This window comes from Fusarium proliferatum (genome assembly GCF_900067095.1).
Source record: "Fusarium proliferatum ET1 genome assembly, contig: FPRO_scaffold008, whole genome shotgun sequence".
NCBI lineage: Eukaryota > Fungi > Ascomycota > Sordariomycetes > Hypocreales > Nectriaceae > Fusarium > Fusarium proliferatum.
Genome location: NW_022194797.1, coordinates 1,620,164 through 1,646,358, shown reverse-complemented (window position 1 = coordinate 1,646,358; position 26,195 = coordinate 1,620,164). Strand labels below are relative to the sequence as shown.

Here is a 26,195-nt window from a genome sequence, read left to right as displayed (position 1 = left end):
CGGGGCACTGAAAAGGAGATGACTCGTGTGACTTTGGCTTTTTGGGGCGGCTGGCCCCGGATCTTCGGCACACACCAAAACGGGCTGAGGGGTGCCGTTGTCAGCGTCGACATGAAGATGGTGCTGGGCGGCGTCAATCTCGCCCAAACATGGAGTTCAAGGGACACAGTTTGTATTTCCCATAAATTACACTCATCGCGGCAATCTGAAAGTGCAACATGGTGATAATAATGGCGGTCAGACTCAGTGATTGACCGACAAGTTGCATAGAAATTCGACGTTTGAAATGGACGTCAAGATCCATGCATCCCGTCAGATTTCGCAGATTTTAGAAGATGGGTCCCCCAAACACAGGGGGCATTCCAGGGCTGGGTTCGGTAACGGCAATCGAGTTGATTGGCCCTCACCTCTAATTTCCTCTGAAGCTTAGCTGCAAGGGCCAAAGGGGCTCGGTAACACGGTTCAGAATGCAAAATGGTCCTTCACAGTTGTTGTTGTCGACAGCTTTGCCGATGCAGCTCCAGATTCTGCGATCATGAAGTCTCCAACCGCCTCAAACAGCCGACAAAAATATCATAACTCTTGGGTGTGTTTGCAGCCAATATTCATTCAGTGGCCGTAACGGGTATGCGCCGAATTGCATGTTGTAGGTAATACGAGGCACAGTCACTCACAACTGTTTGTGCCCTGTGCATCCAGCGCGGCATTTGTCGTTTTACGGACCAGCCAGTGAGTCCAAACACAGCCCCATTTATCGCCAATCAATGTGGAGTGAATCCTGCTGATCTGTGCCCCCCTGTGCAAGGAAAACAACCGGGCTAGTCGCGTGTTAAATTTGGAGGGGCAAAGGCTTGGTCCTGGCTGATGTCCTGCTTCTGATTGGCATATGTTGTGATCTTCAAAGGGGAGGAAAGGTCTAGAAGAGCAGTCATTCTGCCTTGGCTGCTTGGCTGGCTCGACTCTGCCACCCTCTTCAGCCCTACAGTACCTCCCACAGTATTTATTGAGAGTAAAGTGATTGCTGTTAATTGTAATTGTGAGTCTTTGATGCAACTTTGCACGTGTCGCGTCGGGCATTTCCTCAATCAGCCATCGCGTCAATCCGAGAGCATTTAACCTGGCCAATTGCGCTGCTGCCCAGACCGTCAATTTTCGCTTTTCCGCTGCCATTCACTTTGGCCCCCAAACAAAAACAGAAGGATTTGATGCTAAAAGAATGATCACCATTCGCTACCAATCTGATAGCCGGAGGATTCAATGCAAAACAGGGTAGAGTCTGGAGCTAGGGGCCCGAAGGATGCGGGAAATCCACTACCGTAATCACATCAGCCGTGAGAAACCAGCTCACAGCCACGAAACATGCATTTGCCAAACGCTACCAAGCATTCCATCCTAGCACTTATTTGAAAAGATATATCATAATATTCAGGATTGAGTGCTAAAACTAAGCAATTTGATAACTCACTTGGGAGGACCAATCAGTCTCGTCCAAACTGGCACCTTTTGCGTCATTTTCAAACCCCAGAATAGGGTAGGCCCTTGCTTGCAACACGATCAACACGCATCATGGCGAATAAACCTCCCCGCGGAGCCCGAAAACAGTTGTTGGTCCCTGGGTTTGCCTCTAATCTGCAGAATAATCATATGGCCAGGGCTCAAACAGTTGAGCGTTTTGTTCAACCATCCTTGCCTGCGTGTTAAGATTTCACCATCAATTGAAACTTTGTGCAGCTCTTCAATCCGCGGCCCCCGGAACACAGCCTTTGATGATAGGTATGCACCATGCTTAAAAGAATCTTTAACACGGGACCGACGAGATTAGGTTCTCACTTGTGAACTCTGTTCGCACGTGGTAATTCTTTTGGTTCATCTTGAAGCTGTTCTGAACTCTCGTCTTCTCATGACGACGGCGATTGCGACGACACCAGCCTTAGGCAACTGGCCATGTTGTCATGAATTATCATCCCATGAGCGACAGAAAATAATGCTAGCAAAACTTGGTAGGTCGTGACTGACGGCATTATCCTCGCTTATCCCCTTCTCCCGCATAAGCAGATGTACAGTTTTGCATTTGCCGAATTCCTTCCAAGTATATCCAGAAAGACGGCTGCGAGCCCGCCAGCTTCGTTTCGGTTTTATGCTAGCTTCGTATGGCCACTCAACAGCTGTTCTAGATAGAAAAGTTTGAGATTGATATGAGCTATATGTACAAATACGGCTACTTCGTTGCCCGTCAGAAGTCAGCTACTGAAAGTGTATCAAGCGACGACAGCGATTTTCTTTTTACTTGTCTTCCTCTCGAAGCTGGATGTAAACGTGTTCGTAAGTTCACTTGTAGCGAAGCTAGTATCCCCATTTTGCAGTTACAAATGTCTTCGGAAATATAGCCCTGGTTGAGAGTTGAAGCTTGCCGAAGTTGGGATTCTATATCTACATGATCATGTTCAACTTATTCTCGAAAAGATGTCATCTGGCTGATCCAAGACAACAGGATTGTGCTTCTCAGAGAATTGCATCATAATTCTCGTTCCATGCTCCATTGCCGCATTGTTCGCACGCAAACACCAATACATACAGTTCGCAGACCCGTTGCCCCTTTCGCGATATCGAATTTCTGAAAATACAAAACTACACATATCTTCGTCTCCTTCGTAAGATGACGCGAAAGCACAATGTCTCAATACTGCTGCGCTGAATGCCAAGCATTCATGACAAAAAATAAACAACCAGCAACCAACGGTATCGCGGAACAATATTCGGCGCGATTCGGGCTTTAGCCGGACCCCGCGAAATGCAATAGCAACATGTCAGCATGGCTAACTTCGATGCACCTCATCTCTCCACCAGACCGGCCATGGATCCCCAGACACATCAACTGCCAATATCCTTTGAACTTTCTACAACGTGGGAATACTTTTGCCAGCTCTTGGAATTGTGTTCATAAGCTGACAATTGATCTAGATCCACAAAGCCAAAGCTGACTCGCACGAGTACAAGCAAAGTCAGAACAGGCTGTGTCACCTGCAAAAAGCGTCATGTCAAATGTGACGAAGCAAAGCCTCACTGTCGAAATTGTGTGAGGAATAACAGGCAATGTGAAGGTTATGCCATCCCGGACAAAAAACGGAATAAGGGGCCAGGCCAGTTCCAATGGGATTCGAAACGAGTCACCTGGACTGCTCCCTTGAAGACGCAGCTTCATCTTGTTCAGGATTCTCTCGACTTTCGAGACGCTCAGAGTGTTCTTTATTTTGATGAGTTTATACAAGTTGTGCAGAGCCCGTGGATCTCCGCTGGGTTCAACAGCGATTTATGGTCCGTGACGTTACCCCAAGTTGCACGTACGAACGATATTGTACGGCATGCCGCGATAGCAATCGGCGCATTGAGCAAATGGCTCGCTAAGTTGGAACATGATTCACTTGGTTCGCTGTTATCGGCGGATAATGAAGCCGCGCAGGAGGATCCGGACTATTTGAACGCGGTATCGCACTACTGCCATGCACTCAAACTACAGAGCCAACAAGCTTCGATACACGACGCCGTATTCCTTTCAGTTCTATTTCTATGTTTCGAGACACTGCGAGGAAACAGGAAGGCTGCGCTGGATCACATAAACCATGGATTGGCAATGTTGCTTGCGCTCTTGACTGATGCAGATTCTACTCTGATGACGTCCGTCGCTCCAAACCCAAAGCCCCTCATCGCCGTGGTAGCAGACATCTTCTCCCAACTGCTTCCACAAACAAGACTTATCCTACGCGGGAACATCGGCCGTAGCCCCGCTGTGCCAAACTTCACCAGAGGTCTACGCGCCAAGAAGCATACAGTCGAGTCTTTTATGTCCATGGTAAACCAGATACCTCGCGACTACCCGCCGACTGAAGAACTGCCCTCTGTTCTCGACAATCTGGACGACTTCGAGAAGTATTGGCTCACTGGTCGGAACGCCAAACTTGCTGTGGTTCCACTTCTTATGGAGGCTGTCCAGAATACTGGTGTTTTGGTCTCATCGGATCCTGACATTATTTCCAGAGTTTGGAGGGAAATCACGGCTGATCCACGTATCAAAGAAATCTGTGAAGCCTCCACGAAGGAATTAAGGGCCCTCGAAGCTGCATTTATGCCTCTCTTCAACCGTGCAATTATGTCGGATGCGAAATCAACGGACTATATCAGAGCTGTTCATCTTCGTTTGCATTATCTCGGTACTTGCACCTTCGACGATCTCACGCATTTCTACGACGTTGAACCTATCCAAGCCAAGACTCCCCTATTTCGCGAGTACCTCTCCCTAGCCGAGATCAGTATCCGCATCGCGAAGCGAGATTTGAAGAACCCGGCGCAGCAGCTTTCTTTACAATGCAATATGGCATCGCATCTCTTTCTCATCGCATTATTCTGCCGAGACGCACTCCTTCGCGACGAAGCTACATGGTTGCTAAAAGACTACCCTGGCCAAGACGGGATTTGGAACGCTCGCTCGCTGTACCTGCTATCTCACAGAAATAAGGTCGTGGAGAGGATAAATACATCTGAAGGTACAGCCATAGAGCAATGGCACAGGTTACTACGCAGGGAATATCTGTTCGAAGAAGGGGGTGACCGGGTTATTTTCTGCTATCTGGATAAGGATGAGACTACAGGGGAGTGGCAGCTTGTGGAGGAGACGGCCGAAGTGAAGGGAGAGCTTGACGCTATTGAATGGAAGAGAAGACCACCTTCAGCAGCCGGCAGACCTTTATTGGGAGATATAATTACCCTCTGGCCTGAGTTGGTGGAATAAGAGCGACTTCAAAGCAAGCGATGGGAAACCAGTGGCTGGCTTCATGTGATGTGATTAGCGGAGTTACTTGTATAGTAAGCTATGTATACTATGAACATCTGGTCCTTCAAGTCATGGTTGCAAGATGCTTCGATTTATGCGAAGGCATTGATCGTGCAAACGAAATCTAGTAGAGAAATAAGAAGTCATGACAGCACGCTGTATCTAAGAAGAGAAGTTTACAAAAGACTATTGATAAAGACAGGAAATGAAGTATAGAGTTGGCTGAGAAGTTCACGAAAGGTCATTGATCCAGAGCTTGGTTCTGCACCATTTCCCAGTAGATGCCCTGCTTGTTGACGAGTTCAGTATGTGAACCCTTCTCGATGACCTTTCCATCGTCAAAGACAAAGATGACATCTGCATTCTGAATCGTTGAAAGTCGGTGAGCTACAGAGATGACAGTTCGTCCGCTGCGAGCTGTGTCGATCGCAGCCGCAACAACCTTCTCGGACTCTGAGTCAAGGGCTGATGTCGCTTCGTCAAGAAGAAGAATCTTCGGGTCTCGAATCAGGGCACGGGCGATTGCAATTCTTTGCTTCTGCCCTCCCGACATGGATATACCTTTGTGGCCCATGTCCGTGTTGTAGCCTTCGGGAAGTGAGACGATGAAGTCGTGGATGAAGGCATCGCGACAAACTTGGTGGATTGTGTCGTCGGCCACAGACTCTGGATTATCGATTCCGAAGAGAATGTTTTCGCGGATGGAGCCTCTAAACATGGCGGGTTCTTGAGATACGAGAGACAAAACTTGACGGTAATCATAGACATTCGTATCCTTGATGTCTTGGCCGTTGCATAGGATCGCACCATGGCCGGTTTCCAAGTCATAGAAGCGTTCGAGAAGCGATATAACGGTTGTCTTGCCACAGCCTGATGCTCCGACAAAAGCGGCATACTGGCCCTTCTCAATGGTAAGGTTCAACCTGTCAAAGACGGGAACGTCTCTCGTGGGGTATTTGAAGGAGACGTCGCGCAACTCAATCTTGACTCCGCCTTCAGTGCCATTGATACCCTCTCCGTCCTTGCCATGTGTATGCCGGTCTGGATGAACAGATTGCCGCACGTCGAGAATACGGTTAGCGGAAGCAGTCACTTGGGCAGCGCTTGGCGCCAGTCCGAACCCTTGACTACCAGCCTCTGCTCCCTGGATGACAGCCATGAAGCAGACAAAGAACGCCTCCATTGAGTATTCTCCGCTAATAAGGAGACCGCCGCCGTACCAGAACAGCAACGCTTGGCAGCCAAGACCGACACTGTCCGCGAAGCCAAATATCGCTGACGTCCACTGAGCCTTTCGGTTGGCCGCCTTTACATGCCCATCCAAGAGGTCGCGGTAGCGGCTGTTGATCGAATCCTCCATGGTAAGTGACGACACTGTTCTGATAGCCTCAATGGCTTCGGTGGCGAATGCGGAGCTTTCTTGGAAGACCGCCGCGTTCATCTTGTCAAAGTGAACCTCATGCTTGTACTTCCAGCATCCGCCAGCGATCATCAGCGGCAGAGCGACGGACATGGAGATCAACCCGAGTTTCCAACCGAAGACGAGGGAAATGATGACACACCCAGTGATGTTGAAGAGGGCGGAGAGCATAAGTGCGAGGTTGATGCCAAGAAGTTCCTCAAGCTGTTTTGCGTCACTCGAAACGCGAGAGCTCAGAGACCCATGAGAGTTATCTTCCTGATCAAAGAAGGAGAGTTTCTGATACAGCATGTCATTGAGGTACTGGGACTTGTACACTCCGCTGACGTAGTATTGGACTCGCAATCCGATCCAGCCCTCACAGAGATACGCAAGGCCAACGCCTCCTGCGAGGGCGAACCACATGAACCCCCAGAATTGGCTCTCGCTCTTCAAGTCACTACCCTGAAGAAGGAAGACCCCGAGGGCTTTCGCGAAGAGCCAAGCTTGGATGGGAGTACCAGCTGCAACGGCCATAGACGAGAAGAGAATACCAAGGAAGTTAGGCCACTTCTGTCTTCGTTCGTACAGTAGCTTTCCGAAACTTTTGAAGAGCCCTCGAGGCTTCTTAAGGGTTTCTTTTTGGGCGGGAGTCGCAGTGACATCAGCCAGCTTGGCATCAGGATGATGTTTGTGAGACTCATCGTCCGACACAAGAGCGCCCTTCTCTTCCTGATCATCAGCAACCTTCAGAGCCTGCGCTCTGACAAGAGAGGCATAAACTCCATGGGCCTTCGTCATGAGATCCGCGTGTGTGCCTTGCTCAACCGCTTTCCCACTCTGCAGCACGATGATGTTGTCGGCCTTCTTAATAGTAGATAGTCGATGCGCGATGGTGATGGTTGTACGGTTTTGCGTGGCTCTATCGAGGGCAGCTTGCACGATCTTCTCACTCTTCGCGTCAATGGCGCTGGTGGCTTCATCAAGGATGATGATGTTGGGCTTTTTGATGATGCTTCTTGCGATTGCTAGGCGTTGTTTCTGGCCGCCCGACAGCTTTGCGCCGCCGTCGCCGACTCGCGTATCGTAACCCTGGATGAAATGGTTAGGATGGCAATGTCTGGGAAGGTGAGGAGATTGAGAGACTTACATCAGGAAGGCGGTTGATGAACTCATCGGCATAGGATTCTTGGCAGGCGTCTCTAACCATCTGGCGCTTCTGCTCTTCAGGCTGATCTTGCCATTGAGAGCCGATAAGACCATGGGCGACGTTGTTGAAAATTGTATCGTTAAAGAGAAAGGGTTCCTGTTGCACCAAACCGATATGTGAACGCCACCATTTGAGATCAAGGTCTTCGAGGTTGTTCCCGCCGATAGAAACCGAGCCAGCCAAAGTTGGGTTGACTACAGGAGTCTCTTCCTCAGACTGGTCCTGCTCATCAGGCTCCTCGCCGGCCTTCTTTTGAGGTTTGGGCTCAACGACTTGAGGCAAGACGTGGTGTTCCTTCAAGGAGTACCAGCGTTCAAGCAACCCCACTATGGTACTCTTTCCTGAGCCTGAAGGACCAACTATAGCTGTATTTTGTCCAGAATGAATGGAGAAGCTGAGCCCGTCTAGGATACGGACTCCAGGACGGCTGGGGTATTCGAAGGTCACGTCGTCGAAGATAATGTCGCAAGAGGTGATGTCAGGATGGAGGGAGCCAGAGGACGGGATGGGAGCATCGATGACAGTGAAGAACTCGCATGCAGCAACCATGGCTTTGCTAACAGCCATGAGAGGAGTGGCGATACGTTCGAGAGAGGTGAGGATCAACATGACGGACATGAGAACAATGACAATGACTCCGGGACTGTCAATGGCGCCGGAGATGTATCGTCGCGTTCCATACCAGAAGGCAAGACCGAAAGTGCCGAAGACTCCAAAGAACTAGAGAGCTATTAGTATCGGATGTTGAAGGGGAATATGGGGTCATACAATCATGCCGAGATGAAGACCCATGAAGGGCGCCATCTTTTGGCCTTCCTCGATAGCCTTTTCGACCCAGACTCTGTATCTAGCCATCACGCGGGATTGAGCGCCACAAGCGGTGACAAGCCGAATCCCTTGGAGAGCTTCGCTAGCAATAGCGGTACCTTGAGCGTCTGCCTGCCCAGTCGCGGTCTGGCCCTTGACGAGAATTGGCATGGAGATGGACAGGATGACCATCATGTAAAGGATCAAAGACGCAGTGACCAGGGTGATGTCCCAACTCCACACGAAGGCGACAATGATAGCGGCCCAGATGGTGCCGTTGAACTCCAGAAACGTGCCTAGTCGCTCTGAGATGCCGACTTGAAGGGTATTAGACGTTGCAGTGATGGCAGTAGCAGGTGCGCCGGCAGGCATGGAGTCGATGACGTGGATGGACTGTGAAAAGAGAGATTGAAGGTAATGCAGACGAATAGCGGACGAGAGTCGGATGCCAATCATTCGGAAGCAGTATTTGTTGATGGTGTTGAGGCCCCAGCGCCCCAAGAACAGGGCCATGATGTAAAGCGCCTGTCGGTTCAAGATGGATTGGAACTTATCGGTCGGAAAGCTTGAGGTGTCTCTGAAGTAGTCTGTGAACTGATTGACGAGTTGACCAAAGATGATGTTCATGAGCGGCATGGTAATTCCAGCGCCAATGGATGCGAAAGAGGCAAGGGCGTAGATAAAGAAGTCCCATTTTGTAGCGTAACTGAAGACTCGTATGTAGTCGGCAACCTTTGGTGTTCGCTGGGGTCTTTGGGTATCTTGGGTCGTGGTGGGGGATTTCTCGTCATCGTGCTCGGCGTCGTTAGGGGGTTTGGCGTCGGCGGCCATGATGGAGGAAGGGGAAGAACGTCGTAGCCTGCTGAGGGAAAGGTATTAGCACAACATTGAAATACTGTATCGAAGTAGAAAATCGAGGTCGTTACTGTTATAGCGCAGATTTCCACCGCTGGAACGACGGGGATTGGGGTGTCTATGCCAAGCGACAACAACTGCATGCGCTCGCTTGCTGGAAAAGAGTAGATGAAGGATAGACTGAGAAAGAAAGGTTACAATTGCAGTAGAACGGAATAAAATAAAGTTAAAGATAAGAACGAGATGGGACATAGACCAACGCAATAATGTCGAGTCATCCTCCGTCAGCGCGTAATATCTTATGTAGCCAGCACATCTCGTCCTGAAGAACCCCTGTCTCAATCTCGTCGAGTTCTGCGCATCCTCGCTCCCTCGTAAGAGATGATTTCCTGTTCGGGACGTTTTACGAGCTCCACTCTTTTTTTTCGCGACGGTTGAAGTGGGCCCGTATAACTCGTACCAAACTAAATCCTGACATGACTAAGAGTAATCCTCCGTTTGACGTTTCACACATTTCAGGCATCTCGGGGTCAACAACTTCCCGATACTGAACCCGTAAACTTCCCCATGTGTAACTTCTTTTACGGCGCGGTTGGTGAAATTTGCTGATCGTGGCTAGAATCAGCAATTTCTCTACACGCGAGTAGATGTCAGGGTCATCAGGAGACGACGTAAAGCATGAGACGGGCTTCTAACCAGGGTTCAAGAACGAGGTCCTCCTTCGCTCACAGAGCTAAGATAGGGGCCATTTGATTGGAAAACAGCCTTGACTGTCTCAAGTCGAACAAAATCACGAAATCTTGGGATCCAGTTGATGGAAAGGGGTTATTTCCAGGTTCACTGATCTACACGACAGTACTCCTCGAGATGACCAGCAACAGTGATCCTCTGAAGTTACTGAGATTTTGTAAACCCTCTTCAATAACTTTGGAAACGGCTATTGCCATTCCGCGACTAACCTTCTGCAAGCGAGGTGCTTTCTTACGGCCCAACTATTCTGTGCTTTTTTGTACCAGCGTATTGTTATCTTTCCACCAAGGAAGTGAGCAGCATAGTAGCCATGCTATTAAACAGTCAGCCCTCGTTCCCGCAGTCCATTTGCCAGCAGAGGCTCTCATCTCCCGGAACATAGACATCCGGTTCAACATCAGATAGGAAGGACGCTTAGAGGAAATCCGGAAGTGAAATAGAGTAGTGGTAAACAATACCCGGTATCCGTGCCGCAAGTGAGTCGGGGTTCGGACAAAACAATGCTGTAGGAGAGCTGTCCGAGACCCATATCACAATGCTGCTTGTAGACCCCTAGCAGACTCGAGGCGTCTAGCGCATCTTTCATTAGACAGAAGAAATCAGTTACTTCCTCGCCTTCGTTGCCGTGGGTCAAGTGGTAAGTTGTAACCACAACAGCCCTTGGTTCGGGGATTCTTATCGCAAGAGTAGTTCAAGCCCAAGTAAACAGCCGAACGCGAGTCGTTTCGCAAGCTTGGTCGGATCGTAAATCGAGGTGTCTAGGTACTGAAAGCGTAAGAGGTTAGCTCAAAGGCCCTGACGACATCCACCCGCCTTGATCCTCAACAAAAACAAGATACTGAGTGCAACGCAAAGCACTCGCCCATGCGTCCAGGGTCCTTGAGGTGACAATGAGTCCGCATTCTGCCTTGGCCGCTCTGAACAACGTGAAAGTGCCCTTGCAGCTACCAGGCATATTATGATTGCACGAATGCGGCCTGAGAAGAGACAAGGGGGTGCTTCCATGTCGCCACGTTTGTGACCAGGGGTTGCTTGGCGAGTGTGAGCTCTGCGCAGATGCGCAAACTTGGTAGGAATTCTGAGATTGCACGTTGGTCACAGATATTTTGACGCAATGGACCTGGTACTTTGTAGGGGGGTTACACGGAGAGGGAGGGAAAGCTTTGTGCAATATTAAACCTGCGGGGGCTGTTTGCTACCCCTATTATGGGATCAGGCAGCAGCCGTGTCGGAAACAAATCATTTTTGTGACCTTGTTTGCTGGAGTCACCTGATGTATCTCAACTCTGATTCCTTCTAAGGTGTAGTCGATTGGAGCCCTATTCTTGGCATGCCTACGTTAGCAATACTCAGTTCCCATCTTAAGATCGAATTCAATGCTGCAGAGAGCCCGGTCCAGGTCTTGGTCGATCAGATGCTCATGTCGGGTGGTATTGAACTTTGTGACCTTGATATGGCCAAGATAGACCGGAAAGCCACCGTTCTGGCGCCGTAAACGATCAACACCATTGTCTCTTGGGGGTCAACTCAAGCGAAGCCTAGGACAACCGAGACGCAATGTGCTTCCGAGGCTGCATTATCTAACTAGACCATCAACTACCTGGAATTTATCTCCCTCCACCGAACCCATGACATCCATTCTGTCTACCGAGACCAAGATAAGCACTGGGGAGTCCTCACCCCGTGCCTCCGGGTCGTCGTCCATGGCAAACTCAGAATCAACTACATACGTCACCTAGCACCGCGCCAGCCAGCTCGGAGTCTTGCACGTCAAACTCTGCCGATATCTGGACCATCTCTCGCTTCAAAGTCATCTCTGATATCAGATTCAACAACTTCTACAGTGCTGGGGTCAACTACATCTGCATTGTGAACGTCTACAGCCCTAGAGTCCAGTGATTCCGCATCAGAGTTGACCACTACCGATCCACTCCCAATCTTACCATGTCATGGAAACCTTTCCTCTTTAACAACGTCGACAGAAACTTCATCTATTACAACCTGGGCTCTGACGTTATCCACCACTGCTGCGCCGCCATCGACCACGCCTACCACTACAAAGGGTCCAGGTCCTCTTCGAACCTCGATTTTGATGATTCTTCTCCCGCGGCCAAGGTGATTTTCGACTTAGTCATGAGCAAACTCACGCCAAACGACAGAAACCTTCATATTACTGCCCCAACCCAATCTGATGCCGACAGGTATTACAACCCGGCAAGTTTGACCTTAATGATCCCTCTGACCGAGGGGCTCTCGCCGCCGATCTGTTGGACATGGGACTCGATCCCGTTAGTAGACGATTTTGTCAAATTAACTGCAGCTCAGATACCATAGTAACCCTAATTCAGAAGACGGACTGTGCCCGAACACCATCAAGAAGCATGGTATCCCGCGTGCATTAACCCGCCGATCTCACCGAGGCACATCCAGTCACTGTAGGCTCAACGGTAGCTTTGCATGAGCAGCTTGCAAGCTTGACAATTACCTTCTTTAGCGGGACGACTAGAACTACGCTTACAACGGGGCGCTCGGGAAAATCTTTGGCGTGTTCGGTGACGTCGGAACTGCTCATGAACTTGTCTACTCTGGGCTGGGACACCAAGAAATTTCATTTACTTGCAGGCAGACGGAAACGGTCACGCAGCCGGTGACTATAACAATGGGCCTCGGAATAGCCAGCATCCACGACGATGGCTGCTAGAGAAGATAGAGACACCAAGTTAGCACCGGAAGTAAGGACAATACTTGGGCAAATGGAGCATGTTTCGCGTCGTCTGAAAAGCCGGGCAAGTATTTCAAGATCAGAATCAACGGTCCCAAGTAGACTGAGGGGCAGAATCTAAAATACAACTATCTGGATCCCAACACTCTCTTACCAGGAAACGGAGGAATCTATGTTGCTGTAGTCCGAAAGTCCAGCAACATCACCTTTGGCGCTCCTGCTAACAAGCCCACACAGATGGATTTGAAGCCCTCTACTGCCAGAAGGACCCCGATTGTGTCTGTTCTGGTGTGATTTCCTGCAACACGGACACCAGAAATTACCTTTCATTCACTCCAGCAAAATTTGACAGGCAGCGCGAGGATACCGACCCCTGATTCTACAATGACTTTAGGCCTCGCCTCGAAGACAGCACGCCAGGCAGTGAGGTGCCGCCAGCAACTCGGAGGGTAGGTTCCTGTGTCTGTGCATGAGAGGAGTATGTTAGAGGTTTGTCTCTTCTGCTTATCGATCAACAGCTTTTTATTCGATGTACGTGTTTTATTACTCTCTGGATACACTTATGGAATTCGGCCTTATTTAAATAAGCATAAACAAGCCCATTTCTTGTTTCAATGAGACCTTGGACCTAGACGCTGCCTCTAACTAATGAAACTCAAATTATCATGCACAGGCGTTTTGATCACTACAACAACCAGTTATCTTCTCGTCAGACTCACCACTTCCGGCTCAGCCGGCACACAAGGCACAATTTTTTGTTCTCATTATTGAAGCTGAATACAGGGTTCATTTAATATGCAGCGTCTGATAGGCTAAAGATCGTATCAGCATCAATCGGTGTACTCCAAATCCATGGGCGGCTGTTCCAGCCAGATCTAGCGCTGGCGCTATTGAACGCCATGTTGGTTTGGAGGGTTACAATCGAGCCAACTAGACCAGCAGCTAAACGGAATCATCTGATGAGGTAGAGTGAATTATCAATCGCTACCTTAGTTGGAGAGTTACTGAAATACTATAAGGAAACACAACCCCGATGGACTCGCAACATAGCAGTGAAAGCATCTTTCACTCTAATGCGCCATGTCGGACCCTATCACCGCTTCAATACAGATCGGCATCTCAGCCGTAAAAGCCGGCGCAAGTATAGCAACATGGTGGGAATTACGCCAGAGAAACAAACGTGAAGAAGGACAGGGATCAACCTCCAGTGGAAGAGGCGCTGGCCTTGATGAGATCTACTTGGTCTTTGCGTCTTTGGGCCAGCGCTTGATGGCACTCGACGTCGTCAACTACGATGCTTTACCCGAGGCCCTCGCCGCTGTCAAGGTTGCGATGGACATCTCAGAGGATGACCTCACTTACGAGTTGGAGCGTCTTGATCCCATTCTTCAGTATCTCATCGCCTGCGGCTTCATGTTCTGCGCGGCTTGTCACCCCATGCCCATCTACTACGGATATGGCTGCGGAGTCATGAATGACACAAACTGGAGTAACCCTGAGAACCCGACATACTGGAATCTGGACATCGACCAGGCCATAGCCTATCTGAAGAGTGTCCCGCACCCTTTCCAACTGCTCAAGAAGTCGCCTTCTCGCATCGGACACAGTGTACCGTACTATGAGAAATATGACAAAAAAGCCTTGAAAGCAGATGCTGCGGCCGTTACAGATGTGTTGAAGCAAATTGAAAAGGTCGGATATCCACAGCCACTACCGCCAAACGACAAAATTCGCATCAATACATGGAGTATGCCCTTTGCTACGTACGGAGGTTCAGTCATGTATGCCAACGTCGGCCATGACACTTCACTCCTTCTGACTTGGCAGCTTGACCCCGGGCGGTTTCTTTACGCGTGGACTGTCGGTGAGCGTGCTGACCTGCGACCCGGAGAAGCAGTTTTATTGCAGGACGAGCATATTGGAGCGTTGGCATCCTGGCTCGAGGGGTTGAATGGAATCACGTTCAAGGTGCTTTTGGATTCAGACCTTGACTGGTCCAAGCTCAAGCTCAAGTCTTCAACGAAGAAATATTATATAGCACAATCTGGGAATGAGTACAATATCACAGGTATCCCCGATATTATTGTACGGAATCCTGACCCGACTGCGCTTTTGGCTGCAAGGCTTGATACGCTTCACATGATATCAGTATCAGTGCCTTTTACCAAAGCGAAGGAACAATCTACGACTTCACAAGCACCATCATCTCCTACTCCTAGCTCTCCCCAATCACCAAGGGTATTCAGCTCTCCTCCTACATCGCCACAATCAGAGTCTACCATGTCGCCATGGTCAATGCCAGAAAAAACGGCCCAGAACCAGTTTCACCAAGAATCCGACGCCCAACCCACGTTGCCTTGGGTCGACTCTACGCCAATGACACCAATCAGCCCCCATGTTTCTATACCGCACAATGCTACCTCGGATCCATTCACTCCTCTTCCGACAGGATGGGAGTCCCGACTCACTCCTGATGGGCAGATTTATTACGTCAACCACAGCGACCAAACCACGTCATGGACCAAACCTGCCATTCCTACACTCGCTCCTCTGCCACCTGGTTGGCAGGAAATGCACACACCGGATGGGATACCCTACTATGCCGACCACAATACACAAACGACATCGTGGGAGCGACCACCGCCTGCTGAGCCAACTCTGCCGACTTATCAGTCTGTTGGTGCAGAGCTTAAATCAGGACAGAGGACTCAGTCCGTCAGTGCAAGAAAGTCTGTATCCCTGAGTACAACGAGCACCACGTCCAGCATGCCCTTTTCTGATAAACGCTCATCCGTGAGCATGCATTCGGAGGCTACAACAATCGTGAGCAATTCTCAACAAAGTCGCGTCAAGCTGAACAACTACTCCAATCCTTACCCTCAAAGACCGCGACAATTGCTCAACCCTTATCTATATCCCGCAAAGGGGAAGACGGCATGCTGGGTGTCAGATGTTCCCGTAACACCGGATATCTATCAAAAGCTACCATCTGATCAATATGAGACGTCATACATCAGGCATACCGCCCTTGCTGGTCAACCTACAGATCTCCAGAAGCTAGAGTATTCTCTCCGCCAAAGAGGTCGCACTGAGCTTGTTATCGGCTTGAACTTGCATAATGAGTCAACTTTCAAGCGCGAAGTCATCAACTCTCAGCTGATAAAGTCTCTTGGAAGCATCTTGGAGGTACTGCGAACACATTCATTCACGCAAGAGTTCAATCAAAGATGCAACGGCTCGCCGCTATCTGGCATTGTTGTTTGCATCCTGATTCATCAAGATCGCATGAAAGATATCCCATGGCTGCGCCAGACCGGCATCAGCTTCATGTGGGATATTCCTTCTTCCGTGCCTCTTAGTGACAGTAAAAAGGCTGATGGCAAATTCTACGACGATGCTCACAAAGCCACCCGCAAGATCCTCGGTAAAGAGGTGAAATTGAATCTGAATGAGGTGAGAAGCTCCCCATGTGTATACCGACTCACATAAGTTAATCAAGTATGACAGTATACGACCACGTTCCACCTACAAGACTGGGAACGAAGTCATGGACTAATGCCTGATGTGGTCTCTGGTGCAGACCCAGTACATGTTGTGCTATGCTCTACTTATCGTTCATGGACGGGGTCTTACGCCGCAGACTCTTTTAAGCATGTTTGCAACTTACTCGATGCCAGATTGTGCATTTCTGTCCCAGGTGGAGCGGCTGTGACCGGTGGTTCCCTTGAGAAACAATGGCAGCTTTCGCAATACAGGAAGAAACCAGCCGAGTCAGGGCAAGATGCCCATTGCGAGGAGTATATGGGATGAGTCGATTTGAGGTATCAGTCTGTATCACATAAAGACTGGAGGCAGACACCAATTTGAAGTATAATACAGAGTCATAGAGGAAAGGTTGAGGTGACGCAACGGTCAATTGAGATATCATGATTTTCGACGTCTAATCGCTCTCTTGATACATTACATAAAATACAAGCAGACATGAGCACCCTAAAGAAAGGACAGTTATACGATCATCCAACAGCATGGTATCTCCAATACAAGCCCAAAACGAACCGCAGAAGCCAGATGCTATGCTCACTCATTGCTTTAGCGTCTTTGACTTCCGACTCAACTTCCATGATGATAGCTTGTTCGACCATTTAGACCCAGAGGAGTCAGATTTGCTTCTCGTCGCCAGGGGCGGAACTTCCAACGAGTCTTGTCTCACATCAGTGACCTCACCCGGCGCATTGCCCTCAAGTTCAGGTGGTTGAACGTGAAGCTCGACAAGTTTGTTTGCAAGTGAAGGGCCAATCTGTGCGGTTGTTCCAGAAGTATTTGACGCCATCGAAACATGTCCTTCTTTTGCGCCGACTTCAGTTGAATCGAGTTCAAGAAGTGGTAGCTGATCAGACTTCTCGTCCGACTTCGATAACTGTGAATAGTCGACTTCATCACCGGGCAGCTCTGAGATAGTAGGCGCGGCATCCATCTCGACTGGCCCTCCTGGCTGGAGGTCGAGACCGACGCTGGAAGGGCTTCGCAGAGAGGTGTAGTCTGGGGGGTTGCCAAAACGGTTGCTATAGATGATCTCTTCAACAGATGATCTCAGTTTGTTGAACTTGAAGCCAATGTTGACCTTCTTCAGTGGAATGAGGTGGTCCAATTCATCGTGAACTTGCTGCTGCAACCGCTTCTCCTTTCCATTGAACGTCGTGATTGTCGTTTTCGAGTAGTACTTGGCTGCATCTTCGATCTGCTTGATAGAAACATATTTTCCATCGTATCTAAACGACCGCTCGAGGATAAGAATCATATCGCACGAGCACTTGAGCAGCATCCTCGCTGTAGGAGGAAGTCCCAAAAGGCAGCCCGCGGCACCAACAATGAAACCAATTCCCATGGTCGGCACCGCAGCACCAATCGAAATAGCACTAACAGCCGCAAACTGCGACAGAGAAACCCGGAGGTACTGCTTAAAGTTGCTCATGACGATGTCCGACATGATCTGCTCAATCTCTGCCGGCGCAGCTTTGGGAAAGCCGAAGCATTGGAGTACATGCTCACAAATGAGGCGTGAGACTGTCGGTGTGCCGACCAAGCCTGTGCAGGGGAGGGGAACGGCGGCAGTGCGGATTGCATGGGTTCCTAGTCTCATACACTCTGTTATCGCTGAGTTGATCTTCTGTTCAACATCAACGACTTGAGCGGCAACACAGAAGAGACGTACGCGTTCGTCGACGATCAGGCCGAGTGTTTGTGAGAGGAGGTCTTTGACACCGGCGTCATCATCTATAACAGTTAGCGCCCACTCAAGAATCTGAAAACGGGATGCTACCGACTCTTTGAAAGACAGCAGAAGCCGTCAGCTTTGTAGTGCTCAATCTGCGAAAGCTGGTTTCTCAACTCGGCGAACTGTTCCTCGGCAACAGCATTGGCTTTCTCTTCCGCGAGTCGCTTGGCTTCTCTGTAGTCGTCTGTCTTCTCCATGAGTTCTTCTAGGTATTGCATCTTTCGATAGCCAGTGAGTTTGTCCTTCTTTGTTCCAACCACGAAAACAGGGACTTGGTGGGAGTATTGGGCAATGGTGGCAAAGGTTCGCTTGTCGGCTTCTTCGATACGTGCAACATCGGCGTCAACGCAGAACCTAAGATCACGTTAGCTTACTCTACCACAAAAGGAATAGCAACTCACCAAATGACATGAAGAGCCTCGGCAGGATCCTCCTGGAACGCCCGGTGTCGAAGGAACTTTGCGATCAAGTCAAGCTCTGTATCACTGCCAGCCTGCCAACCCCTTGAGTCATGAATCAACAGTCCAGGATGCTTGGGGGATTCAAAAGCGACGTTGATGTCGTGAACTCCCTGGTCATATGAGAGAGATTCGTCAGTCATCTCGACACCAAAGACCTTGTTGATTAATGTCGATTTGCCGACACCAGTCTTGCCGCACACTAGAATTCGGAAAGCTTTGACGCCGCTTGCTTCGAGCTGCATCCCTTGGAGCCATGGAGCTAGTCCATCTTCTGTAGCAACAAGATAAGAGTCCTGAAAGTCTGATATTGGCTTCTTGAGTGGTTGGAAATTCTTCAGGTCGTTGTATCGGGGATATCTATCGAGAAAGCAAAATAGTGAGGGGTGTATCATGTTTCCGTACGGTCCTAGGTTTGTTAGCTGAACACAGGTTGGCAAAGTCGGACTACCTACCAACGTCACACCATCCTTTCAAACTTCCATCTGCAGCAAACACCTTCCGATTTGCTGCATGTTTGTAGCAATCCGTATCAAGTTTGATGGAGTGAGTCTCGACGCCGCCTGCCGATTTCTTCGCATGCATACTCTGAAGATCAAACATGCTTGTTCGAAGACCGTTGGTGTACTGAAGACGCCACTCGATCTCTTCTGATCCGTGCAAGGGCGGAAGATTGCCAGCATATTGCGGGAATATCAAAGCCATGGGATTATCGCTAGCCTTCGAGTCGCCCATATTGTTCACACGGAGGCCAGAGTAGATACTCTCCAGGACCATCCACTGCAGCGGGTAGAGTGAAAGGCCATCGTGAGCCGTTCCGCCGATCATATCTTCGTGTGTACCGAGGAACCATGCTTGGGTAAGTGACCTGTGAGTCATGTCCGCATCGTCAGGAATGTTGACCACTTCCGGTGTCTTGTTGGACTTGTTCTCATTGATAGCAAGCGCTTGTCGAAGGGTTTCAATAGAAGGGTTAAATGAGATGTCAAAAGATGTCTTTGAGTTATGAATGATCGTGTCAAAAAGGCCAACAAACGGTATCCGAGGAGGATCTTGCGCTTCGCTCTTGATCTTCTGCAGTAGCACCGGGCCTCGCTTGAAGTCATCTTCAAGTTGAGCCTTGATCAGACCAAGAGTTGTATCAAACAAATCATCGAAACCTTGCGTTGTTGGCAGGCCCATTCGATGCACAATGCCAGCAACTGCGCGCACGATGAAGCCTCCGTGTCCGGAACCGTACAGCCAGAGCTCATCTTCTGGCCGCTCAAGCGTGAGGCATATGTCCCTGACAATGGTCTTGATGAGGTTCGTCGAGTCATCACTAGTTGTGTTCCGTGATCGGAACATGTCGCTCAACTTGACAACATTGCTAGGTGCAACATAATACTTGGGAATCTGCGCAACAGAAACTCCATTCGACTCGACTAGCCCATCGTGTACTAATTGGTTGATCCTCTGAATCGTTGAAGGGTTCGGCTGCTCTGTTATCAGTCAGCAATGATCCTTGACGCCAAGATAAATGCTCACTCTTGGTTTCCCGGGCCTCAACTCCGTCTACCAACACCACGAGTCGCTTGATGGGCCTCTTTTCCGACATTTTCGTAACTCAACGTCTGCACGCGCCTGTATCTAAGAATAAGGGAATAAAGTTATTACATCAACGCCACATTAGTAGAAAAGAGAGGGATTGACCGTGAAATTAAATTGGGCGGGGAAGCGGGTGCTTACATCGACATGGGCGCTCCATTGGACTGTTTCGGGCCATAAGCACGATTTCCCAATATGTATAAGATAGCTGGGCGTAAGCAAGGCTGCATATCAGCCTTGTAGGATCAGTGGATCTTGAGGTTGGTGAAGCCAGTCAAAGACGCTGGTTAATCAGTAGCGGACCTCCGTTTCCGACGGAGTTGCCTTGGCTGACGGGCTAAGCCCTCCATATTTCCGGACGAGATGGTCTGCTTCGTCGATCTCTTTTGTGGTGCGATGTAGCCTAGGGCTCAGCACTTGATGTGCTGTGCATCGCCACGCAAAGGGGGAGGCAGACTGACGACATTACAGGGGTCATGCCAGGTTTGGCGATACAGCCACATACGTCGATGTTATTTGGGGGCAATCAGCAGAGCCGCATGCTTTGAAATCTCACATTTCCTGTAACCAATCAATCAGTGTCGATATGGCAAAGGCGCTTAGATATCTAAACGCGACAGTTGAGCAATCGGCGCATCCCCAGAGTCAGGGCAGCGGATAACTACAAAGCACCATGTCAGCTCAGCGCTGCAATGCGCAACAAAGTTCGTTTTAATCATCATCAGGAAGTTTTACGTAGCATCCCTCTCCAATTATCATTAATACAAAAAGCCATACCGGCCTTCATCCAGACTAGTCTCATCCCAATGCCTCATCCTCCCCAACTCAAAACCATACGAATCCGCAACAACCGAGTTCATGATGACTCTAACATTACGGAGGTCCTCCTCGCTATTCTGCACGCAGAACCAAGCTATTTGAAGCGGATACACTAACAGCAAAGCGTAGCTCGCCGAAGCTTGGCCACGAAGCGCCCAGTTCGCGAAGCGACAAATCTCCAGGGCCAAGAACTTGTTTTTCGAGTTTTGGTCGATATTGCTTGTAGCTTCCATGTTGTTCTCCGGAAAGAGTGGTATGTCCAGGTATTCGCAAGGCTGTACAAGACACAGAAGCATGGCGTAGCTAATTGCGAGGGCGACACATTCCATTGGGTCATCCGGAAGAGGGATACCGCTGTTCCCTTTCGTGACTGGATCAGTGGTGCATACCCATGGCATGTCGCGGTACCATTTATACAATTTGTCGATGAGTAACTGTGTCCTGTTTCGCAAAACTTCAACTGCAGCAGGGTCCGTCACACTTGCTTTTCGTATATTGTCGTAATCCGCAATGATCCCAGGCGGCTGGGCAAAAATGTCATACAGGATATCGATCTTATCTGGGGTTTCACCTTCCGGGAGGCATCTTGTGCTCTCCCATTGAGGCTGGTCAAGGAAACAATGGCGGCGTTGATGACCAGCGGAGAGGGTCTGCGTTCAGTCAGTAACTCCTCGCCAATACCCACGTGAGGTGGCAAGAGCTTACAATGTAGTACCGTGCCGCTTGCAGTATTTGTCTTTCTGCTGGAGTTCTCCACGGTTTGGGACCTCGTGCTTGCATCTAGGAGTCCGCGTGAGCAAAAGGTCAAAGTCCCGCTGTGAAAGGACTTACCAATCTTCCTAGGCCATCATAATGTAGGAGCCAAGCCGTCGGTTGAGAGAAGACGACATTCTCGTACACACAAAGACACATGATGCTCATTAGGGTGCCTATTTCGGTATTTGAGTTGCTGATGTCCGTCCGGAGCTGAGTCAGTGCATGAGAGTACAGCCGTAGCCCTTGTTCGCAGGCATCTCTATCCCGGTTCGTTCTTCCAAAGTACATCGCGGCCAATGCCTGTACACATGATTGATGTAGTTCTGAATGCTGGCCCGTTAGTAGTTCGGAAAGTATTCCTGGACCCAGTCCTGGCCCGCAGCGCAAGTCTTCCGGTGATAGCTTTGACAAAGTGTAGGGGAAGAACAGAGTATTCTTCTGTGGTACTAGGGTGACGATTTGAGGCTTGGGGTTCCTTGGGCACTTTGTTGATGCTCTGCCATTGGCGAGACGACTGCATTGTGATGTCGCAGATTTCGAAACAGCCTGAGAAGGACAAGTCGTAGCCGAAACGAACCGAGTCCCCTCGTCGACAAACTTTAGTTGACTATGATACCCCGAACATGCAAGACCTGCATTTTTACACCGTTGGCAATAGGGCTGCTGCTCATCTATCAATAGTCAGTTCCATAAAATCACTCAACTCACATCACCGACATACCGCATTTAACCTTGCGCTCAACACAAGTGCCGCACCGCTTTATACGTCTTCCGTGTCGAGTCATGTGGAGACGTGTAACAAATGAAACAGAGGATAAAATATTAATAAACAAGAATAGAAAACAGGTTAGATCGGAACCGAAACCACAGAGTCGGGTTCGTAGGGCTGCGAAAGACAAAGCTTGGCTGCAAGATGGGTAAAGGTTGGACGGGGGCAAGGTCTTGAAATACCCCGTAGGGAAAGCGATCAGACGCTAGGACGCCATGCTACGGATGCAGTTAGTTTGGAGGGGACGTGGCTTCTGAAGGCGTGGAGCTGTCGAGGGATTCGCTTGGGGATGTGGAGGTTCTAGAACTGTAGGGGCAGACAGCCATTGACAAATCTCAATTGGTACTCTGTTTCTCAGCTGAATATCGTAGGGTATCCGAGAGTGCCGACATCCCAGTAAAGATCTTGTTCCAGTGTCGATCAACAGCCATAACATCGGGGTAATCAGGACCCTTTATTGCTCTTCAGGGCCATTTGACAATCAACTAGCCCCCAAGGATATGAGACATTTACGCCACGATACCTGTCACTTACCCTTCTGAGCATGCCGAGCTGGCCTCTGTTAAGGTTTGCTCCATTGAAGGATTGCAGGGGTGTCTCTCTGAAATACCGAATGTGGCTAGATTCATCACTGGGGGGATATCGGCTGGTAGATGCCGGGACATGCCTCAGCAAAAAGGCCAATTCGTCTATAGCTTTGGCCCGAACAAAGTAAAAGCGTTGCATCATAAGATTTTAGAACGAAGATCATCATCGAAAGTGTAAATACGAGTTCCTTGGTTCAGACAAATCCACGATTATGCGGGGCAGCGAGATTGGGACTTTGGTTGCTGACATGAAAGTTGCTGACAAGATGGCCTCAAGCCACAAGCCTCAATCCAGGGTCCAGACGTATATAAATAACGACGACTTCCGGATTCTAAAGATGACAAATTGAGTATACTCAAGTTCTCAAACAGCGTTGAGAATTCCTCTCCGAGTCCAATTAAAGCATCATCTGTCCACTCCTTATCTCAAACTCTGAATTCACCATGCTTCTCTCCTCAGTTAGCCTCGCATGCCTGATCCAAGGGATCCTGGCACAGACCACCATCATTACTGGTGAAAACAACAAGAACTGTCCTGGTGTACTCAACAATCCCTCTGACAACAGAGCGTATTGCTGCGTTGGTGGCAAGCTTGACCTGAGCACATGTCAAGGATGGCCTATCTGCACAGGCAGTTCTTGGGAACCCAAGTCAATGAGTTGCTACACCACGATTCCTGTCTCAGCATCAGACTATGACTCGCGGGTCAAGAGTGCAAGCTCGAGGTACCTGAACGGTGCGGAGGCATCAGCTACTGACGATTCGTCGTCCGCAACTTCAACTGGTGATAGCGCCAAGGACACGGCTTCCAAGACAAGTACCGGGGGAAGCGCAGAACAGACGGCTTCGGAAACCAGTACTGCGACGAGTTCTTCTCAGACGGGCAATGACTCGAACATGAAGACACCGGGTTCGGTCGGCGGGCTGTTGGGTGGTATCATGGCAGTTTGGATGGTCCTGTGAAGCGCTTGAGTCAGCAAGAAGTCTGACATATCCGGAAGAACATGTTTAAGGGGTATGAAATCAAGTAGTTCTCACTGAGAGCTCGAGAAATTCATAAGAAGTTGTGACAACCGAGCATCTCTGTTTGTTGAATTTCTTAGACCAGGCTATGCAGATGCAAGTGTCTCGAAGCCGTATCAAATTGCATGCTTGTTTTAAAACTGTTCCAAGGTTTTGCGAGTATACACCCCAGCCTTGTTTTACCTGGCGATACTGAAAAACTCTTCCTGTGTTGATGCTGGTTCGTAGTTTGTTACTCAAGTGGAGCCCCACCGCCTTGTCCTCCTCTCATATGTCTTTGGCAAACAACCACGCAAGCACCAACTTGAGCCCTATCCACGATGCCTACAACCACATACGACCATACCTGCGGTAAAGTACGGGATCCCGTCTGCTCTCCCTTAGTCAAGCCCGCAAGGGGTGGATTAGTAGTTGGGTCGGAGACGACCAGCGAATACCTGCTGTTGTATGTTTTTTGTCTTGTGAACAGAGTGGTAAAGACATGCAACTATACTGTAATTTCATTTTTGACATGGTTCATTTAAGTTCAATCATTCTTTTTGAAGAAAGGTAGTGTCGGCAAGGGATATGTTTATTGTGGTGTCAGAGGAACCGATGTGCTAGCTACAGGATTATAAAAGCTCGATTATTTTTGCAAGACACCATCCTAGAACATCTACCCATCCACTGCCAAATCCATCCAATCCGCATCCATGTTCTTGCCCATATGAGCGATCTCGCCAATGGCTTATGCATGCCATTCTCTGTGAACTCGAAGCTCGTAAGGGGTCTCGCCTTGAGTTTGTCCGAGGACTCTGTCCACGACGATGGACCACATGAGCTCGATCTCTCCAGTATAGCGAGGATCTCCGGGCTGGTCGCTCTTGACCTTGACCCATCGATGGTGGGGCTGAGCGGGAGGCAGATCTTGGTCACCACGAATGATCCAGACACGAGCGACAAAGTCTGAATGAGTGCCTTCAAAGAGCTTGCGCTCCGGCTTGTCTGCAACCGGCACAGTCGTTGCGTCGCGGACCTCGAGGGCAGAAAGCGGCGAGAACCATACTTCCTTTTTCAGCTGGTAGTAGAGAAAGCCGGCCCAGAAACCGCCGCGGGTCGTCTCGGTCTTGTCGTAACCGTACAGGCCGACCAGGGGCCGAGCTGGAGATTCAAAAGACACCATAGCACCGCTGGTAGGGCAGAGATACTCGTTCGGACCAGGAGGAGGGAAGGTGGCGCCGTTGTTCCAGACCTCGCCGATGTGCTGTCCAGCAACAATGTCGTTGGTAGGAGGGTCTCCGGTCACTCGGAAGCGCTCATCGAAGCAAAAGCCCGGAATCCACTAGTCACTTGGGACTTTCTTTGCAACAATGTAGAGCTCCCTAAGGAAGGCTAGTTTGCCGAGGCAGAGGTCGGGGATAAGGTGGTCCTGGTCCGACAACTCATGATCAGGACGACGAGTACGAGGTTCATCAGGGTTGGTTCGGCCCTGGAGCTTCTGTCGCCATAGCTGTAGAGAGTCTCCAGGATAGTCTGCCCTATCGAACTTTGAGGAACACTGGTGGATGGGCTTGTCGCACCAAACAGAGAGAATTCTCCCGACGAGAATGTTGTCAGACAAGGGTTGAAATTGAGGCAGCTTCATGTCCCAAACTCGCAGCATATCGCGGAAAGGGTCGATGGTGAAAGCCTTGCGAGAGGATGGGAAGATGATAGCGCCTTGCGAGGGATGCCACTCACGCCGATGCGGCTGAGGCTGAACGATCGTGAAAGCTTCAACGAATCGCTTCTCTTTGATTGCATTGTAGATCATGCGGCATGAGAGCTTGAGGTTGAGAAGACTCTGTTCACCGGCAGAAGTGATAGGGCCATACTTTGTCTTTGCATCGCAGGGAACGGTGAGAGGGCAGATGCTAAGAATGAGGAATTCCATGATCATCGACTGCAGCTCTGGAGCGAGATCCAGGAAAGATTTCTTTCCAAGAACCAGCTGAAAAAGAATATGTTAATATGGTTGGATCGAGTCCAGAGCCGGGAGAACTTACTCGGGTGCCTCTGACAGGAGGATCCATGGTGAGACCGTGAGATGGACACTGAGGGATGGGGGTGAAGAAGGAAGAGATTGGAGAGGAATTTTGGAATACATAGATAAATATTTGCACCACAGAGACTTATCCAAAGGAGTGGGTCTTGCTGCAGCCACCATATTCAGTGACGTCCACTTATGCAGCTGCAGAGTATTCAGGGAAGTGCACGAGCAAGCTTCTCAGAAACGCAATACAAATAGTTGATTCAGCATAGGTATTATAAGCATACCATGGGCTCTAATAAAGTTAACATATATACCTGGACATGATTTGGATACTCTTTA

At 49.6% G+C, this 26,195-nt stretch overlaps 7 protein-coding genes and 1 non-coding gene across 8 annotated transcripts; 4 read left to right on the top strand and 4 right to left on the bottom strand.

Annotated features, from left to right (window-relative positions):
• Positions 1-2,812: 2,812 nt before the first annotated feature.
• On the top strand, positions 2,813-4,786 carry FPRO_14324 (uncharacterized protein; the record flags this gene model as incomplete). The annotated part of the gene is made up of 2 exons (XM_031219335.1): positions 2,813-2,904; positions 2,962-4,786. 2 exons carry the CDS (start codon positions 2,813-2,815, stop codon positions 4,784-4,786), a joined length of 1,917 nt encoding a protein of 638 aa, XP_031085105.1.
• A 283-nt stretch (positions 4,787-5,069) lies between these two features.
• On the bottom strand, positions 5,070-9,075 carry FPRO_14323 (uncharacterized protein; the record flags this gene model as incomplete). The annotated part of the gene is made up of 3 exons (XM_031219334.1): positions 5,070-7,319; positions 7,378-8,157; positions 8,206-9,075. The coding sequence occupies 3 exons, from the start codon at positions 9,073-9,075 to the stop codon at positions 5,070-5,072; spliced, it is 3,900 nt and encodes a 1,299-aa protein (XP_031085104.1).
• A 4,576-nt stretch (positions 9,076-13,651) lies between these two features.
• On the top strand, positions 13,652-16,381 carry FPRO_14322 (uncharacterized protein; the record flags this gene model as incomplete). Its single annotated transcript, XM_031219333.1, has 2 exons — positions 13,652-16,024; positions 16,079-16,381. 2 exons carry the CDS (start codon positions 13,652-13,654, stop codon positions 16,379-16,381), a joined length of 2,676 nt encoding a protein of 891 aa, XP_031085103.1.
• Positions 16,382-16,652: 271 nt separating this feature from the next.
• Positions 16,653-19,901, bottom strand: FPRO_14321 (uncharacterized protein; the record flags this gene model as incomplete). The annotated part of the gene is made up of 5 exons (XM_031219332.1): positions 16,653-17,845; positions 17,896-18,200; positions 18,248-18,713; positions 18,760-19,785; positions 19,832-19,901. The coding sequence occupies 5 exons, from the start codon at positions 19,899-19,901 to the stop codon at positions 16,653-16,655; spliced, it is 3,060 nt and encodes a 1,019-aa protein (XP_031085102.1).
• A 748-nt stretch (positions 19,902-20,649) lies between these two features.
• Positions 20,650-22,251, bottom strand: FPRO_14320 (uncharacterized protein; the record flags this gene model as incomplete). Its single annotated transcript, XM_031219331.1, has 4 exons — positions 20,650-21,360; positions 21,416-21,490; positions 21,542-22,137; positions 22,188-22,251. The coding sequence occupies 4 exons, from the start codon at positions 22,249-22,251 to the stop codon at positions 20,650-20,652; spliced, it is 1,446 nt and encodes a 481-aa protein (XP_031085101.1).
• Positions 22,252-23,266: 1,015 nt separating this feature from the next.
• FPRO_14319 (uncharacterized protein) lies at positions 23,267-23,785 on the top strand (the record flags this gene model as incomplete). Its single annotated transcript, XM_031219330.1, has 1 exon — positions 23,267-23,785. One exon carries the CDS (start codon positions 23,267-23,269, stop codon positions 23,783-23,785), a length of 519 nt encoding a protein of 172 aa, XP_031085100.1.
• Positions 23,786-24,181: 396 nt separating this feature from the next.
• On the top strand, positions 24,182-24,297 carry rrna29. The gene has a single exon (XR_004093490.1). It is a non-coding gene; the product is annotated as a ribosomal RNA (ribosomal RNA).
• Positions 24,298-24,572: 275 nt separating this feature from the next.
• FPRO_14318 (uncharacterized protein) lies at positions 24,573-25,896 on the bottom strand (the record flags this gene model as incomplete). The annotated part of the gene is made up of 3 exons (XM_031219329.1): positions 24,573-25,120; positions 25,175-25,814; positions 25,870-25,896. The coding sequence occupies 3 exons, from the start codon at positions 25,894-25,896 to the stop codon at positions 24,573-24,575; spliced, it is 1,215 nt and encodes a 404-aa protein (XP_031085099.1).
• Between the last annotated feature and the right edge of the window lie 299 nt (positions 25,897-26,195).